This window comes from Camelus ferus, chromosome 23 (assembly GCF_009834535.1).
Source record: "Camelus ferus isolate YT-003-E chromosome 23, BCGSAC_Cfer_1.0, whole genome shotgun sequence".
NCBI lineage: Eukaryota > Metazoa > Chordata > Mammalia > Artiodactyla > Camelidae > Camelus > Camelus ferus.
The window spans coordinates 27,559,980-27,576,956 of NC_045718.1; the positions used below are offsets into that span (position 1 = coordinate 27,559,980).

Genomic DNA, 16,977 nt, shown 5'->3' on the forward strand with positions numbered 1-16,977 from the left:
AAAGAAAAGAAGGGGGACAGACCCCTGGGACATGGTGGAAGAGTGGGTTTCACCTCCTTGCCCGCCATTCAAAAGCTAGGTCTGTAGTTTAATACTTTGTCCAGACAAGGACAACATGCATGCCATTGTCTGGTTCCTTTAAAGTCCCTATGAGTCTCTGCCAGTTACTTTGGCTGATGTTTTGAAGCAGTTTAAAAAAAAAAAAGTGGAGGAGGAAGGTGACTAATTCTGCCCCGAATTTTTGCCCTAAACATTCTTCTTTAAATATTCAGGTTACTAAACAGAATATAACAATGGTATCTTACATTTATAAAGAAGCATTTTAGCACAGTGGCTCTGGAATCAGAATTAGATTCCTAGCCAGCTCTTACCCACTAGCTTTGAGAATTTAAACAGGTCATTCATGTGAAGATGTAGCTTTTTCATCTGTAAAACCAGGATACTATTAGCTCTTAAGGATTAAAAAACATAATGTATACGAAGTATTTATAGTTATTTTTATTATTATAACTGTAGCCTCACCATACCCTTATTCTTTTGTATTCTGATACGGTTTTCCTTTTGAGATTACAGGGTAAGACTTATGGGTAAGGTTTGGGTTGTAGTGTCTTCCTTGAAGGCTGGACACTCTTGATGTTCATCATCCAAAGATGGAGGTATTTTCCATTAGAAAACTAGAATTAGACCAGAGAATTAACTCCTCATCTCTCATTTTCCTGGGTCTGGAGCCCAAGGAATCTAGAGATGCTTAAGGCCACTCATGCTTGGTGAGATTTAAAAATGGCAAGGTGGAAACCAGAAAGGGGCCACAAACTGGAGATAAAGCTCTATCCTTTAAGCGAGAACACGCCGGGCAGGCAGCACAGTCCAGTCGTAAACAGTGTAAAGCCTGGAGTCAAACCACCTCCTGTTGTGCAGCTGCAGTATTGGAAAAGCAACCTCTCCAAAAGGAAGCTGAATCTCAGGAAAGAAGTTGGGGTTTCACCTCTAAGTGCTCCTTCCTACGTGGAAGTGGGGATTTATTTCACTTGAGTGGATTTTCTTGCGAGTTCTTTAAACCACTCAAAGCTTTTAAGTTACATCTATTGAATCTCACAAAAACTCTAAGACAGGGAGTTAGGACATAGCTATTTCTATTTTTCTAAGTTAACTGAGTTTTAAAGAGATTACGTGTCTTGCCTGGGATCATGAGGTCAGTACATGGCAATGGCTGAGGAAAATCCAGTTTTTGTTTTTTTTTAATTATTCCTAGTCAAAGCAGATTTCAGTGATCTCCATACTAGGAAAGTGAAGGTGCTGTGAAGATCTTTTTTTGACTGTCATTTTGTATTTTTCACACCACTTACCCTTTCCACTTCATCCACATCTTAAGTAACTGAGTCAATTGTATGCAGAAGAAATATTTTCTGTGTCCCTCATGGGCTTAGAACTGATGCTTGTGTGAACAGATTTAACACACTATAAATTCAAACATGCAAAAGGACATAACCTGTACATATCCCACTGGCCCCACTGAGTAATTAATCAAATAAGTGTCATTGTCTGAAACTATGCCCACGCTTTTCTGATTTAGATCAAAGGTTTTATAGTATTCATGAGTGAGATCAAAAATAATTTTCCAACTCTTAAATTTCTGAAAAAACCACTGAGATTCTAAGTGAAAGAATTCTTTAGCATCATCATCATGTTACAAAGTTTAGTAATAATATTACAAACCTACACAATCTATAGTTCATAAACTAAATATATTCTAAGGAAAAAGAAATGGTTCTAGTTAGTTTGCTATTGTTTAAAGTAAGCTAATATGACTTAAAAAGAAAGTGTAATCTAATCAGAGGTCAGATTCCCCAAACCAAAGAAAAGTGGAAAGTCCAGTCAAATATCAGCGTAATGCCTGATACAATAATTACTCATTGGCATCGTGGGTTTTATTTTGTCACCTGGAAAACCTCTTTTCTCATTGTGGAACGTTTTCCAGAATAATTACATACTTTTACGTCTAATCAGCTAATTAGTCAATTGAAAGTACATATTAAGCCCCTAGTGTGTGCCCTAATTTGCGATAGGTACTGTAGGTGTATAAAAGCTGTATGTATTAGGCTCCAGTCTTCAAACCTAATTAGGGGTAGGGGTTAATTAACATACATTCAATATTTTTTTACTCATTCAAATTTAGAGAAAGTGTTGTCTTAAATAATGCTACAGGAGTTCAGAGAAGTAGAGATTAATATGGCTTGAAATAGTCTAAATAATAAAAAGCTTTGCTTCTCAAGTCACTGAGAAGACTAAGTCCTGTCCTAATTTTTTAAAATATACATTTTTTTCAGACATAAAAATTGAAAAAGTGTTCTATGCACTGGGGCTATATGGACAAATAAAGCACTTCCTGTACTCAAGAGCTGACAATTTGGTAGGAGGAAACATGTAAATAAACAAAGTCACTGTAAATCAAGGTGAGAGGCCCTATGAGTATGAGACCACAGAGGAAGAGGTTGACAGGGAACGCTTCAAGAAGTACGTGACCTTCAAGGAGGTCATTGACAACAGGGAGGGGACAAATGTGTGTGGAGGACGGTGAATGTTGGGGCAGAGAGAGAGGAGGGAACACTTCCAAAAAAAGGAAACTGAAAATAGCACATGAAAACAGCATGGTGAGTAGTAAGCCTGAAGACTGAAGCTGGGGTTTCCCACATTTAGTTCAAAGGCCTTCATCATCTATATGAAAAGAGGGGTCCTTAAAAACAAGTAGACCACAATGACTATGAAATTTAAATATGCATGAATGCTAATGATCACTTTCTTCTATTTTGGGGCATTTAGTTAGAACTTCCTGTTCACGATTGTATTCATTTTATATAAGTATTTATCTTCTAATGTGAGCCACTTTGTGATGATTCAATTGTTTATAGTCAATTTAAAAGAGAATGCTGATCACGGTATTACTTAAGTATCTTCTAAAGAAAAAATACTTATTTTAAAAAAGAAGAGTATCAGTCAGTTTCCTTTAGGGTTTACTGAAGAGATTATAGAACCAGAATAAAGACCAAAAAGACTCAGTTAATAAAACCATTAAATACCTTGTATTTTGAACTCCTCTTAATATTTAGTTTATAAATTATTTTTATATACAATCAAGTAAATTAGTACACACATGCCTTTAAAAATCACCTAAGATTCGTTTTAAAATAGATATTTGCTTGAATCACATTAGGCATTTTATTCAAAAATCATTTTTAAAAGAAATATTCTAGAATAGTGGCCTTTCCCCTAAAATGTGACAAAAATTCTTAACATGCCACAGCTTCAGAAAGCGAGATTTAAAACTTTCCCTCAGTAACTGCAGCTGGAGGAAATGTCAAATTTCACATTTTCATGTACGTAAAAATGAGCAAAACATGGGCACGTTTTTGTTGCTATGAAATCCTTCTATTTTGTATCAAAATCGCAACCTTGACAACGCAGTGTTTGCGCCTTTTACACATGTTTTTCTACCGCGACCCCTCGGCTCCAGTAGTAACAGTCTAATGGCTCTGGTTTCCTCCCGCGCCGGCCCGGTTCCCGCCCGCCGCGCAGTCGCCGTCCCTGGGAGCGGGCGGCCAGCACTGGACGGGAGAAAACCGGGGACAGGAGGTGGGGCGGGTCGGGCCCGTCCGCGGCTGCCGCTGGCTGTGGATGCGAAAGGGAGGAGGCGGGACTGCGGGTTGGTTCTGTCACCCTTCGAGAGCCAAGCTCCTCACCCAGCTCTCCAGCTGCGGCTTCAAATCTGCAGTTAAAAAAAAAAAACAAAAAAAAAAACGAGCAACGCCACATCCTACAAATAAAAGGGGAGGGGGAGAGCAGTGTGTCCGTGATGTCCCCAAATGGATCAGAGATTCGGGACTTATTATTATTAAATACTTCCTCCACGCCAGAAAAACGAGAGTCCGGGCCTCGGTTCTGGAGGGAATAGGCTGAAGCCGCGGACGCGGTGCAGGGGTCGCGCTTCCGGTCTCCCGGGCGCCAGAGGGTCGTGGCGGGAAGGGGGAGGGCGCGCGTTCCGAGACCCCCACCCCCACCACGCCCAAGGGTCTTCTTCCGTCGGGACTCGGAGCCACCCATCCTCCAGGCCCGACTCGCCGCGGGGCTGGAGGAGGCTAGGACGCTGCCACCTAGCCTAACGACAGGGATCTCCCCTGCGACGGCCCCGCAACAAGATGGCGGACGAGAGAGACAGGGAAAGCACAGGTAAGAGGCGCCGCGGGACCATGACCCCGGGCCGCCCGGGGAAGCTCCGGGCGGGGTGGGTCACCCTACCGCTGGAGCCCCACCCGCAGGGAGCGGGCAGACTGAGCCGCGGCCCTCCGCCCGCCCTGCAGGGGAGGCCCCCTCCCCGGATCCCGGCGCCGCCTCGCCCCGCCCCGCCCGCCTCCCCCTCCCTGCCTCTCCCGGCCGTCCCTCATCCCTCCCTTCTTCCTCGTCCCTCCTTCCGAGCCTCGAGCCTCGCTTCCAGCGCGTGTTGCGGCCGCGGCGCCGGTAGGGGACGGCAATAATGGCGCCCTTGTTCACGGTCGCGGGGACGCCGCCTCCAAGCCCTCGCCCGGGGTCTCGTTGCCGCGGGCGCCACGCCGGCAGCTGCCCAGGCTGTGGGCCCCCGAGGCGGCCTGGGTGAGGACAGATCCGGCCGTCAGAGTCTGGCGGGCTCCAACCTGGCCGCGCCGAAACCCCGCCCGGCCTGGCCGGCTCTAGTTCACTGCCACCATTTTGCCGCCTTAGTGGGGACGTGGGAGCACGGTCTCGAGGTCACCTCCGCTCCATCCGCGCCTCAGGCGCCGAAGTGCCTGCTCGGGGCGCCACCCGCCTGGTGTCTGGTCTTAAACAACAAAAAACAAAACACAACTTCAATAAAGACGAAAAAGCAAACTCCAGAGGAAATGCGTAGATCCCCGTGCGCCCGCCCGGCCTCCGCGGCGGCCCCGGCGCGCGCGGTCGCTGCGGGCAGGGGCGGGTCTGTGCCGCGAGGCGGCGGGGTCGCCAGACTTGGGGGATTGGTGTGCTTCATGTTGGGAAGCGAAAACCCGGTTATCCCATGTTTATTTGCAAGACCGTTAGGTTGTCTTAGTTTATTGCTTAAAAACCCGATTCTTGCTTACCATCCCGTTAGTTACTCAAAAAATAATAGTCTGTTTATTTTGGTAATTGGCAAACTCTTCACAAAAACATCAAAAAAGCCACGTAACTTTTTTGAGGCAAACATCTTAGAAATGACAATAATACTCTACCTTTGTCCTTTTCTTGAGTGTTTAAAACACCGTATCAACATTTTTCTCAGCGTGGAACAAAATGTAATCAGATTAACAAGTAATACAAATGTAGAAGCCAGCCCTAAGATACTTAGTCACTTGTCATGGTGATCACAGAAAAAAAGCGCAGAAACATGAAACTGTGCCAGAGACCTACTTGCTGATAGCAGTAACACTATTTGATTTTTTTTTTTATGGTACCGTTAGTCTAAAAAGTCAGGGACTTAAGGTGTCCTTATGATTTTATTGTGCTGTTAAAAAATACAAGATACATTCTAAGAAAATGATTACTTTTTAATGTTAGTTTTAAAACATTAAATTTGTATTTGCAAAAAATGGAAGACTCATTAGCAAATAAATTAACAAGTTATTATGGATTTTTAAAAAATTGTATTAGATTGGCCTGAGAAACAAAATGCACTGGATTATGTCGCAAATACAGTTTTCTTCTTTACTTAAAAAAATAGAAATCTTTTCTGGTTTCTCAGTTTTCAAAAATACTTTTCTAAATTAATTCAAAGGAAGAAGCAGTTCTGTCTATAACCATAGAAGAGTGGACTTAAAAGCTGAATGTCATTCATTCAGTTGACATGTGTTTAATGCCTATCATGGAATGCATTCTGATTAGGTTAGAACTTAAGAGGATACAAAGATTGAAAAACCATCATTTATTTCATTCAAGAAAGGTGAGATCAGGAAAGATAATAAGACATCCACAAATGGGAGGGAATAGTCAGCTAGGATAAGCAGCCTGTGTGCCAGCAGCTGTGCCAGGTGTGTTACATCCCCTCCTGGTACCCTGCTGTGGGCAGCAGTCTGGGCATCACTGGGAACTTATAGGAAAGGAAGAATCGCAGTCCTTGCCCCTGACCTACTGAATCAGAGTCTGCATTTAAGCATATCTACAGGTAATATATCCACATGCATATTAAAGTTTGAGAAGCAATGTTATATGGAATATATTTATTTTTTTTAAAGTGGCAGTTTCTATTTAATTTTGGTAGGGGAGAATGAGGCTTATTTATTTATTTGTTTGTTTGTTTGTTTATAATGAAGTTACTGGTGATTGAACCCAGGACCTCGTGCCACTCTACCACTGTGCTATACCCTCTCCCCTGGAATATCATATTTACTCTTTACAGCAGTTTTATGAGTTAACTATATTTGCAGTTTGAAGGGCATGATGAAATAAATGTATGTTGTTTGAAGATAAACTAGAGACTCAATTGGTAATCATCTTTGTATACACATATTCTACTCCTATATTTGATTCTCAGCTCTAAAGTTTCAGAAATAACATCTAACCAGTTAATCAGGTGATTACTCAAGCTTTGGGGATTCATTCAAGCTAACTAAACTCATGAAAAGTGATGTGCAAACCTGAATGATGATTTATTAATTTAAAAATGGGTATGTTGATACATTGACCAGAAAGCTAACCCCCGCAATGTAATATTTTATGTGTATTAAACTTTTGGGGAGGACATACAGTTGCTTGATGATCATGAAATTGTGCAAAAGGATAGTTTTGAAGTATATATCCGTTACCTTATAAACTCTAAGGTATGGATCATTTCTTTATACTCAGTATCTCCCAGAGTGCCCAGCACATGGTAGGAACTCAATAAATATTGTATTCGGGTCATTTGAATTAATTAAAGATGTTTATATTTTAACCATTAAACATTACTTGCTGTTTCCTCAAAAGTCTACACCTAAAAACACATACAACTATTTATAGGGATTTTTTTCTTCCTTTCAGGTAAGCTATACGCTTCTATGTCATCTGGCTCAGCAAACATTTTTTGAGAGCCAAGGTACTTGTTGGTATGTCTTTAGAAAATAACAATCCTTTGTGGAAACATACATATGTTTTAAGTTGTTCATCTTTAATCTTGTTTTTTTTTTAAGTTGTAAAGGAGGATTAAGTTTCTGGGTAGCCATCATATCCAGCTCGTCTTCAACAATTAGGGATAATTTTGATACAAGTGGTGAGAATATTGGTAAGAAAGCTAAACTAGGGGGAGGGTATAGCTCAAAGTGCTAGAGCACGTGCACAAGGTCCTGGGTTCAATCCCCAGTACTTCCTCTAAAACAAACAACCAAACCAACCAACAGACAAACCTAATTACCTCCTTCTCCCCTACCCCACCTCCCTAAAAAAAGAAAGATTAAAAAGAAACATAAACTAAATCTATGACAGGGACTATTTTGCTCTATTTATAAAATTTTTCTGTAAGATTATGTACATTGAAATCATGCTTATTTGTAGCATTTTGGTTCCTTAATATAGTATAATTTATCTTTTTTCTGAGATTAAGAAATGTTATGTTAGCTAAAAAAGAATTTAATTTTTAGAGTCAAATTGATTTATAAAAACTACTTAATTTTTTTTGTTTTACTGAAAGAATGTTTGAAATGGGATAGGAAAAAATTTTTTTTTGAATTCTGTCATTTCTCTGAAAGTTTCCTCAGCCAGAGCATTGTTTTTTTCTTTCTTTGCCTCTGTTTGGTTTTGTTTAGATGGAGAATCAATGAAGTTGTTGATTCTTTGAGTCTTTAAATCTTATTTTAATTTTTCTGTCTCTAAAGAATTTTATATAGGACTGGAAGGATCTTCTACTTGTAACTAAAATCATGTCTAGGAAATAAACTGCTTAGGAATAACATTCTAATTTTTGGCAGGCTAGTGAGCCTTGAAAGGTATGTCAGTTTTTTAAATAAGCCTCAGACTCTCACAAAGTTATCTCCAGGATTTACTATTTTTGTTTACATTAAAATTTTCCCTTTTACTTTGCATGCTTTGATAATAGTGCCTGATAAAGTGATTCCAATTCAGTTTATCAACTCCTAGATGGAAGTTTTACAAGTTTTTTGTTTGCTTGTTTGTTTGTTTCCCTATATTGTGCCATTCTTCTCAAAACCCAACATTTGGAAATCTAACGTGAAAAATAGAAATTACAGGTGAATATTACTTTTTAAAACTGTTGATAGTACAGAGTATAGTATAGAATAGTAGAAAATATGAGCTTTGGAGTAAGATACAACTTCCTCAAGCTCTGTCTGATCTTAGTCAAGATGCTAAACCTAAGGATCTTCAGGTTCCTCAAATGTAAAGTGGGAGTAATTATATCTGTTTCATAATGTTGTAATACAGTGTCTTCTTACTCATTCTTATATCCTCATCACTCACCACAGTGTCTGGCATTAAAGGAATGCTGAATAGGTAAGAAGGAAAATGTTTGGTACATTCTAGGGAATTAGTCGCTGTTGTATATGCATAACATGGAATCCAAGGGTTAAGAAAAACTTAAAGTCTTACCGATTATTGATTACACACCATACATTCATGTGTACTTTGGAGGCCATTTAATGAGTTTTCTCCCTATTTTAGATTGATAAACATCCAGGTGGAGACCAACTGAAGAAGAAAACGAACTCATTGAAACCTAATTTGCTTCCTCAAATTCAGAATTAATAAGTTTGGAGAAAAACTGGACTGAAATTTATCTTTGTACTAATCTATAAAAAATTTTCAAGAAAATTCATAATAAAAAAAATCAAATGGACAATGGGATACCATTTCACCCATTAGGATGGCTACTGTTAAAAACATAATAATATATTGGTAAGGATGTGGAGGAATTGAACCCCTTGTGAACATTTAACTGGGAATGTAAAATGGTGCAGCTGCTATGGAAAATAGTACAGTGGTTCCTCAAAAAATTAGAAATTGCATTACCATATGATCTATCCCACATCTGGGGATATATCCAAAATAATTGAAAGCAGGAGCTCAGACAGGTATTTGTACACCTATGTTCATAGCAGTATTATTCACAACAGCCAAAAGGTGGAAGCAACTCAAGTGTTCATATCAATGGATGAATAGATAAGCAAAATGTGGTATTTACATGAAATTAGATATTATTCAGCCTTAAATAGAGACATTCTGGCATATGCACCACATGGATGAACTTTGAGGACATTCTAAGTAAGCTTATCTAGTCACAAAGAGACAAGTACTGTACGATTTCACTTTTGTGAGGTACTTAGTGGAGTCAGAATCAAGAACAGAAAGTAGAATGGTGGTTGCCAGGGGAAGGAGAAAAGGGAGGTGGTGGTTTAATGGGTATAGTGTTTCAGTTTTGCAAGATAAAAATTCTGGAGATTTGGTTGCACAACAGTCTGAATGTACTTAATACTGAATTATATACTTAAAAATGATTAAGATGGTTAATTTTTTTGTTATGTCTATTTTACTGCACTTTTAAAAATTAATAGACTTAGTTTTTTAGAGCAGTTTCAGGTTCACAGCAGAATTGAGCAGAATATACAGAGAGGTTCGCACGTAGCCCTCCCCACCCATACATATATACTCCCCTATCCTCAACTTCCCTCATCAGTGTGGTATATTTGGTACAGTTAATGAACCAACATGGACACATTATTATCAACCAAAGTTCATAGTTTACATTAGGGTTCAATCTTGATGTTGTACGTTCTATGGGTTTTCACAAATGCATAATGACATGTAGCCACTACTATAGCATCATACAGAATAATTTCATTGCCTGAAAAATCCCTTGTGCTCCATCTATTCATCCCTCCCTCTCTCCTTCTCCCCAAACCCCTGGAAACCATGATCTTTTTATTTTTTTCTCTAGCTGTACCTTTTCCAGAATGTCATTTGGTTGGAATCATACAGTTTGTAGCCTTTTCAGACTGGCTTCTTTCATTTGGTAATATGTCTTTTAAGTTTCTTCCATGTCTTTCATGGCTTGATAGCTCATTTCTTTTTTTTACTGCACATATTATTTTTTAATTTACATATATGTACTGTTCATTGTTTCTAAGAAGGTTTAGAGCTTTTGTTTCTTAAACTTACATAATTATCAAAGGAATAAAGCCAACCACAAAATAAGAATTCAAAAAGATACATACACCCTGCTATTAACAGTAACATTATTTATAATTGCCAAGATACGGAAGCATCCCAAGTGCATATCAATAGTTGAATAGATAATGAAGATGCAGCATATTTGTATGTATAATGGAATACAACTCACTCATGAAGAAGGATATTTTGCCATTTGTGGCCCTTCGTTCACTTTTTTTTTTTCACTTCAAAAACCAGAATTTTATAACTGGCATAAACATTTCCATCACATCAAAAACAACAAAATACCCAGAAATAAACCTAAGCAAGGAGGTTACCTATACTCTGAAAATTGAAATGACACAAAGAAGTGGAAAGATTTCTTGTGCTTTCAGATTGGAAGAATCAACACTATCAGAATGGCTACACCACCCAAAGCAATCCGCAGATCCAATGCCACCCCCGTGAAAATGCCCACGACATTCCTCACAGAACTAGAACAAGCAATTCCAGAATTCACAAGGAACCACAAAAGACCCCGAACAGCCAAAGCAATCTTTTGTAGGTCTTTTTTTTTTTTCTCTTCTTTTTGTTTTCTTTTCTTATGGTTTGATGACTAGAGAAGGTCCTTTAACATTTGTTGTAAAGCTGGTTTGGTGGTGCTGAAATCTTTTAGCTTTTGTTTACTTGTGAAGCTTTAAACTTTTCCATCAAGTCTGAATGAGAGCCTTGCTGGATAGAGTTTTCTTGGTTGTAAGTTTTCCCTTTGCATCACTTTAAATATATTGTGTCACTACCTTCTGGCCTGTAGAGTTTCTGCTGAAAAATCAGCTGATAACCTTATGGGAATTCCCTTGTATGTTATTTGTTGCTTTTCTCTTGCTGACTTTAATATTTTCTCCTTATCCTTAATTTTTGTCAATTTGATTACTGTGTGCCTTGGCGTGTTCCTCTTTGGGTTGATCCTGTGTAGTACTAGTACTCTCTGCACTTCCTGGACTTGTGTGACTTTCTTTTCCCAAGTTAGGGAAGTTTTCAGTTATTTCTTCAAAAATTTTCTTAGGTCCTTTCTCTCTCTCTTCTCTTTCTGGGACCCCATAATGCAAATACTAGTGTGCTTCATGTTCTCTTAAACTATCCTTATTTCTTTTCATTCTTTTTTCTTTTTTCTGTTCTGGAGTAGTGATTTCCAGTTATCTGTCTTCTAGCTCACTGATCATTGTGGTTTTGATTTGCATTTCCCTAATGATTAGTAATGTTGAGCATTTTTTCAGGTACTTATTAGCCATTTGTATAACTTATTTTGAGAAATATCAATTCAAAATTTTTCTTATTTTTTAATTGGGTTAGTTTATTGTTGTTTCGTTGCAGTAGTTCTTTATATGTTCTGGATATGAACCTCTTATCAGATATATGCTTTGCAAGTGTTTTCTCCCGTTCTGTGGATTGTCTTTTCACTCTCTTGATAGTGTCCTTTGATTCACAAAAGTTTTAGTTTTGATGACGTTCAGCTTATGTATTTTTTGGTTGTTACCTATGCTTTTGGTGTCATATCTAAGAAATCATTGCCAAATCCAGTGCCATGAACATTTCCCCCTATGTTTTCCCCTAAAATTTTCATTATATTACATGCAGACTGCTGGTTGCAGTCTGTTTGATGTAACATTATAATGGATATATTCATGGATCCTACCTGATTACATAGAAGGATACTTAATTCAAAAAGAGGATTAGGGTAGCCTTCAAAGTGTGTGTTGCTTTTAAAATGCCTTGAATGTTGAGTAGGAATTAGCCAGGAAAAAGGAGAAGAATCTTCCATACAGAAAGACTGTCAATCACTATGACACTGAGAAAGCATAATAATTGAGAAACTACAAAGATTTCCAAGGTGGAGAATATGTATGGGAAAGTGTTAAGAAATGACATTTTTGAGATTGGTAGGGGCCCAGTCTGTAAAGGGATTTTTGTACCCGGTTAAGGAGACTGATTTTTTTTTTTTTTTTTTTGAAAAACCTTGGGAACCATTGAAGGATTTTAAACCAGAGAGTCATATTAGCAAATTTTTGTTTTAGAAGAATCATCCTAGCAAAATGTGGACTGTGGTTTGAAGAATGGAATAGAAATGGAGGGAACAGAGACTAAAGACAAAAAGACAGGAAGTGACTGTATTAATCCAGGCCAGAGTGATGTCTAAATTTAAGCAGTGGCTGTGGAAATGGAAGGAGGGAGACAGATTTCAAAAGTATTTATTGACCGAATCAAAAGGTGTTGATGAATAAATAGAACTGTGAAGATGGGTTGTTGGAAACTAAATTAGTTGGGATGATAAATTTGGAGGACAGTGATCAAAGAATCAGAAGAAGACAGCAATGAGAAGGAGTAGTAGGTGATATGTCCTAAAGGGATGAAACTTAATGGAGTAGTAGTTTTTAACTTGAAGGTTAAACAAGGAAGCTATTAGACAAGTCCAGAATGTAGGACATTTTGTAAAACAGTGCATATCCTGGTCTCGTCCACAAGCTAATTTCGTAGCGGGATAAGAGGCTAGGGAAGGATGGGGGACTGTTGTAGTTTAAAAGAGACCAAGAAATATGAAAACCGAATGTAGTACATAAAATTTAATTAGGATTGAGGTTAAAAAATAACTATTAAAAGAAAGTATGGTACAATTTGAGAAATTTGCATATTGAATAGATATTAGATGATCTTAGTGAATTTTTGTTAATTTTAAAGGATGTCATAATTACATTTAGATTATGTAGGAGAATGTCCTCATTTTTAGGACATGCATGCTGAAGTATTTAGGGATGAATAATCATGATGACTGCAGTTTACTTAGAGACAGAAGCAGAGGGAAGAAGCAAAAAATAGCAAAACATTAACAGTAGTTTGGTATAGGTGGTAGGTATAGAGTTGTTTACAGTACTAAGCTTTCAACTGCGAACTCAAACTGGGATTTGACATGTGCCCAGCAACTATTTATTTAGCATTTAAATTCTACTAGACATTATAAGTAATCTAGAGTTGATTTAAAGTGTACAGGAGGATGCGTGTAGGTTATATGCAAATACTACACCATTTTATATAGAGTATTTGAGCATCCTTGGATTTAAGTATCCACAAGTCCTGGAACCAATCTCCTCATGGATATTGAGGGACCACTTTTTTCAATTTCTGATCAGATTTTTAAGTATAAGCTTCTCAATTTTTGATAGTTTATTACCAATGAGAAATTTTGTTTATGTAAAAATGTAAAACATTTTCCTCAACCTTTAAAAAATTTAAAAATAGTTGAAGTTATATTAAAACTCATCCTTTTTTATTGAAGTATAGTTGATTTAAAATGTTATGTTAGTTTCAGGTGTACAACATAGTGATTCAATATATTTATAGATTATACTCTGTTTTAAGGTATTATAAAATAATGGCTAAATTTCCCTGTGCTTGTTACTAATTTATATTATACATAGTAGTTTGTATCTTTCAATCCTATTCCCCTATCTCAACTCTCCTTCCTTCCATCTCCCCACTGGTAAGCACTAGTTTGTTCTCTGTATCTGTGAGTCTGTTTCTGTCAAAAACTCATCCTTTAATTGACAAATATAACTTAGAAAATTTTGTGATATAAGTGTTTTTTAACCCAATTGAACTTTCTCATATGAGTTATTTTAAAATAATGGTGAAGATTTAATTTATATAATATGTATGTGTTATTAGAGCCATGCAGCAAGCTTGGCTGCTACTAAAAGGGCATAGCTGCAGAGGAACAGCATTAGCCAATATATGCGAAGGTAAAAATTTGGGGCTGTTTCTTAGAGCCATAAGCCCCCTCAATCCCAGCTGGTCACACGCTGAGTTGCATACTATATTCTTTGGGCACAGAACATGAAACTACTCCAGTAGCTCCATGGGTTCCTTGTCCATGGTGAGCAGTGGTGCATTTGATATCTGACTTCTGAAATAGGAGTCCATGTAGTAGATCACATTTATGGTGACATGGAGCAGTGGGTGCATGATAGCATTTCTTGTGCTTGCCGCCTGTGCAGGCCAAGGAACATGCCATCAGATCCAGATCCTGTAGTGCTTTGAGCCTCCTTTTAGGAGCCCTGGAATAGATGCTTTCAGCTGCCTAACCTGAATCTGGCCACACTGAGAGATGGGAGGATCAGTATTTTTAGATGCTCCTGTAATCTATTTACATCATACGTGTGTCCAGTACATGAGGATGCCTGAGTTAGGGAAGTTCCAAATCTCAACTAAAGCATTATTTATTCCTGATGGATGATAACTGGAAAAAGGAGATTCCATGATCAAGTAAATTTGGAAAAAGCTGCATTAAAGGTAGTAAGTTTCTTTACTGTAGAACATCCCAAAGACTTTAATATACTGATATACATTTATAAATCCCCAAGAGAACATAATATTCAGAGTTCCTAGACATTTTTGATCATTGAAGCCTTTTATTGAGAAGCACCTTGAGCAATGAGTGTGAAACAGAACACATTTTAGAAAATTTAGGAAATATTGTTAAAAGGTTGTTAAAAGTTAGTAACTGTTGTTAATGTAAAAACAGAGCCATAGGAGTGGAAGAATACTGTCTTACATTTATTTGTAACACCTGTTTCAGAACACAGGTCAGCATTATATTTACTGGTGAAAGACTAAAATATTCTAATCTATTAAATAATAATGCTTTTAAAAAGCAAAGATTTTGATTATCATTTTATGCATTAAAGTTGTTCTGGTAGTTCTGCCCAGTGTCTTAAGTTGAAGGAAAAATGAGAATTATACATTTTGGAAACAAGAGACCAAATGTATTATCAGAAAATATAAAATAATCAACTGAAAAGAGATGATAAAAATAAAAAGTTTCTGGAAATATATGTATTTAAGATCAATAGCATATTTTAAGAAATCAATATTTACCTCAACTTCCAGAAATTCTAAGATCTACAAAAAGATTCCTTCACAATAGAATACTAAGGCATAATCTTCTTGGAGAATTGTGTGTGACCTATATGAGGAAAACCATAATATGTAACATTTAATTTAGAGATATAAAAAGGGCTATATATCTGATATAATGTCTTAGATGTGAAAACTATTTTTGAAATGTTAATTCTTTTAGTGTATAGCTTCACTGCAATAGCAGTAAAACTCTTAATGGTGTTTAACTTAGAATTTCTAAATTTTATTTGGATTTCTGAATTTCATTTGAAAGAATACATTGGTGAGAATATTAATAAAAATTGGTGAGAATATTAATAAACATTCCTAAAAAGAAGATCAGTAATAGTGGTAATAAATAAAATAAGATGGTAATAACTTACGACTAGAAATGCAATTCAGAAAGGAATTGATGGGATAGACAATTGATAGAAATAGCCTCCATCACATAAAAGACTATAACACATCATAAAAGAGGAGGAAAGAACTCAAGTGCTTAATAAATTAGGAATTATAGAATAAGATTAGAAATTAACCTTTCACTTTGAATCATGCGAAAATAAGTTTCAGATGGATTAAAGAGTAAATATATTTTTAGATTATAGAAAAAAATAGAATTGAGTATTCACCAAATCTGTACAAAAAGGCTGATACTCTCCCTCCTTTCGTCCTTTCAAAGGATATGTTTCTAAACTTCAAAGGATAAGAAGAAATCTTAACAGATGTGACTACCTAAAAATAAGTGCTAATATACTTTATCAGTTGGGAGTTTGGGATTGGCTGATACAAATGTACAGAATAGATAAACAACAAGGTCCTACTGTATAGCACAGGGAACTATATTCAGTGGCTTGTATAACCTATAATAAAAAAGAATATGAGAAAGAATATGTGTATATATATATATACATTCAGTTATATTCAGTTATATATACATATATCACTGACTCACTATGCCTTACACCAGAAACTAATACATTATAAATTTAAAAAATCAAAAAAAAAAGGAAAAAATAATAAAATAAAATACCTTGTCAAGAAAATAATGTAATTTAAAAATAATCTTAAATTTAAAAAAGCATTTATCAGTTTTGTGCAGTGGCAGTGTTATATCAGTGAGATTTTCCCAAGGTGCTTTTGGGACTAATAAGAACCTTCCCAATACCCAGCACATTTCAGCTGCATTCAACTTATTGTGTGTCAGTGAGACAGTAAGACAAATGCACAAAGATGAGTTAGGCAGGATGGTTCACTGGAGAATTATTGTAACAGTGAAAAATTGGAAACTACCTAAATTAGGAGGTTGGTTTAATAAATTATGGTAAAGTTCTATAGTGGAATATCAAGCAGTCACTAAAAATGATAATATAGTAAACATTTTTTGAGACTGAAAGATATTCACAATTTACTGTTGAGTGAACAACTAGATTAGAGGACAACATTAAGAGTAGTTAACTGCATGGTAGGATTTGAAGTGATTTTTACTTAGTCTAAACTTCTTACATTTTTTTCTTCAGTAATCATGTGTGATTTTGATGATCATAAAGGAGATGGAACAGTTTTCATTTTAGGAAAAGAAATGCAAACAACTGACCAGGAAAATTATTTTCTGTAATTAAGACATAGGGTTAAGTCTTTACGGTTTAAAGAGCTCATACAAATTGTTAAGAAAAAATGGAAGATCCCTGTAGGGATAAGCAGAGACCATGAATAGACAATTCGTAACACGGAAAATAAAGGTGGTAAACAAGCACTAAGAATCACTATTCAGACTCACCTATTAACAAGAAATGTAAATTTAAGTAATGAGATAACATTGTTTATTAAATTAGTAGAAGTTTGCTGCCATGTTATTTATTATAATAAAGAAAA

The 16,977-nt window shown here is 36.8% G+C and overlaps 1 protein-coding gene across 2 annotated transcripts in view; it reads left to right on the top strand.

Moving 5' to 3' along the window:
* The first annotated feature begins 4,066 nt into the window (after window positions 1-4,066).
* EFCAB2 (EF-hand calcium binding domain 2) overlaps window positions 4,067-16,977 on the top strand; it is a 71,839-nt gene continuing 58,928 nt past the window's right edge. Inside the window, exon 1 of one of the 2 annotated variants that reach the window (XM_032466559.1) lies at window positions 4,067-4,224. In XM_032466559.1, coding sequence (XP_032322450.1) covers window positions 4,194-4,224 — 31 coding nt within the window. In that variant the 5' untranslated portion in view covers window positions 4,067-4,193. The remainder of the gene's footprint in view (window positions 4,225-16,977) is intronic. The other variant, XM_032466560.1, reaches the window with a different exon arrangement.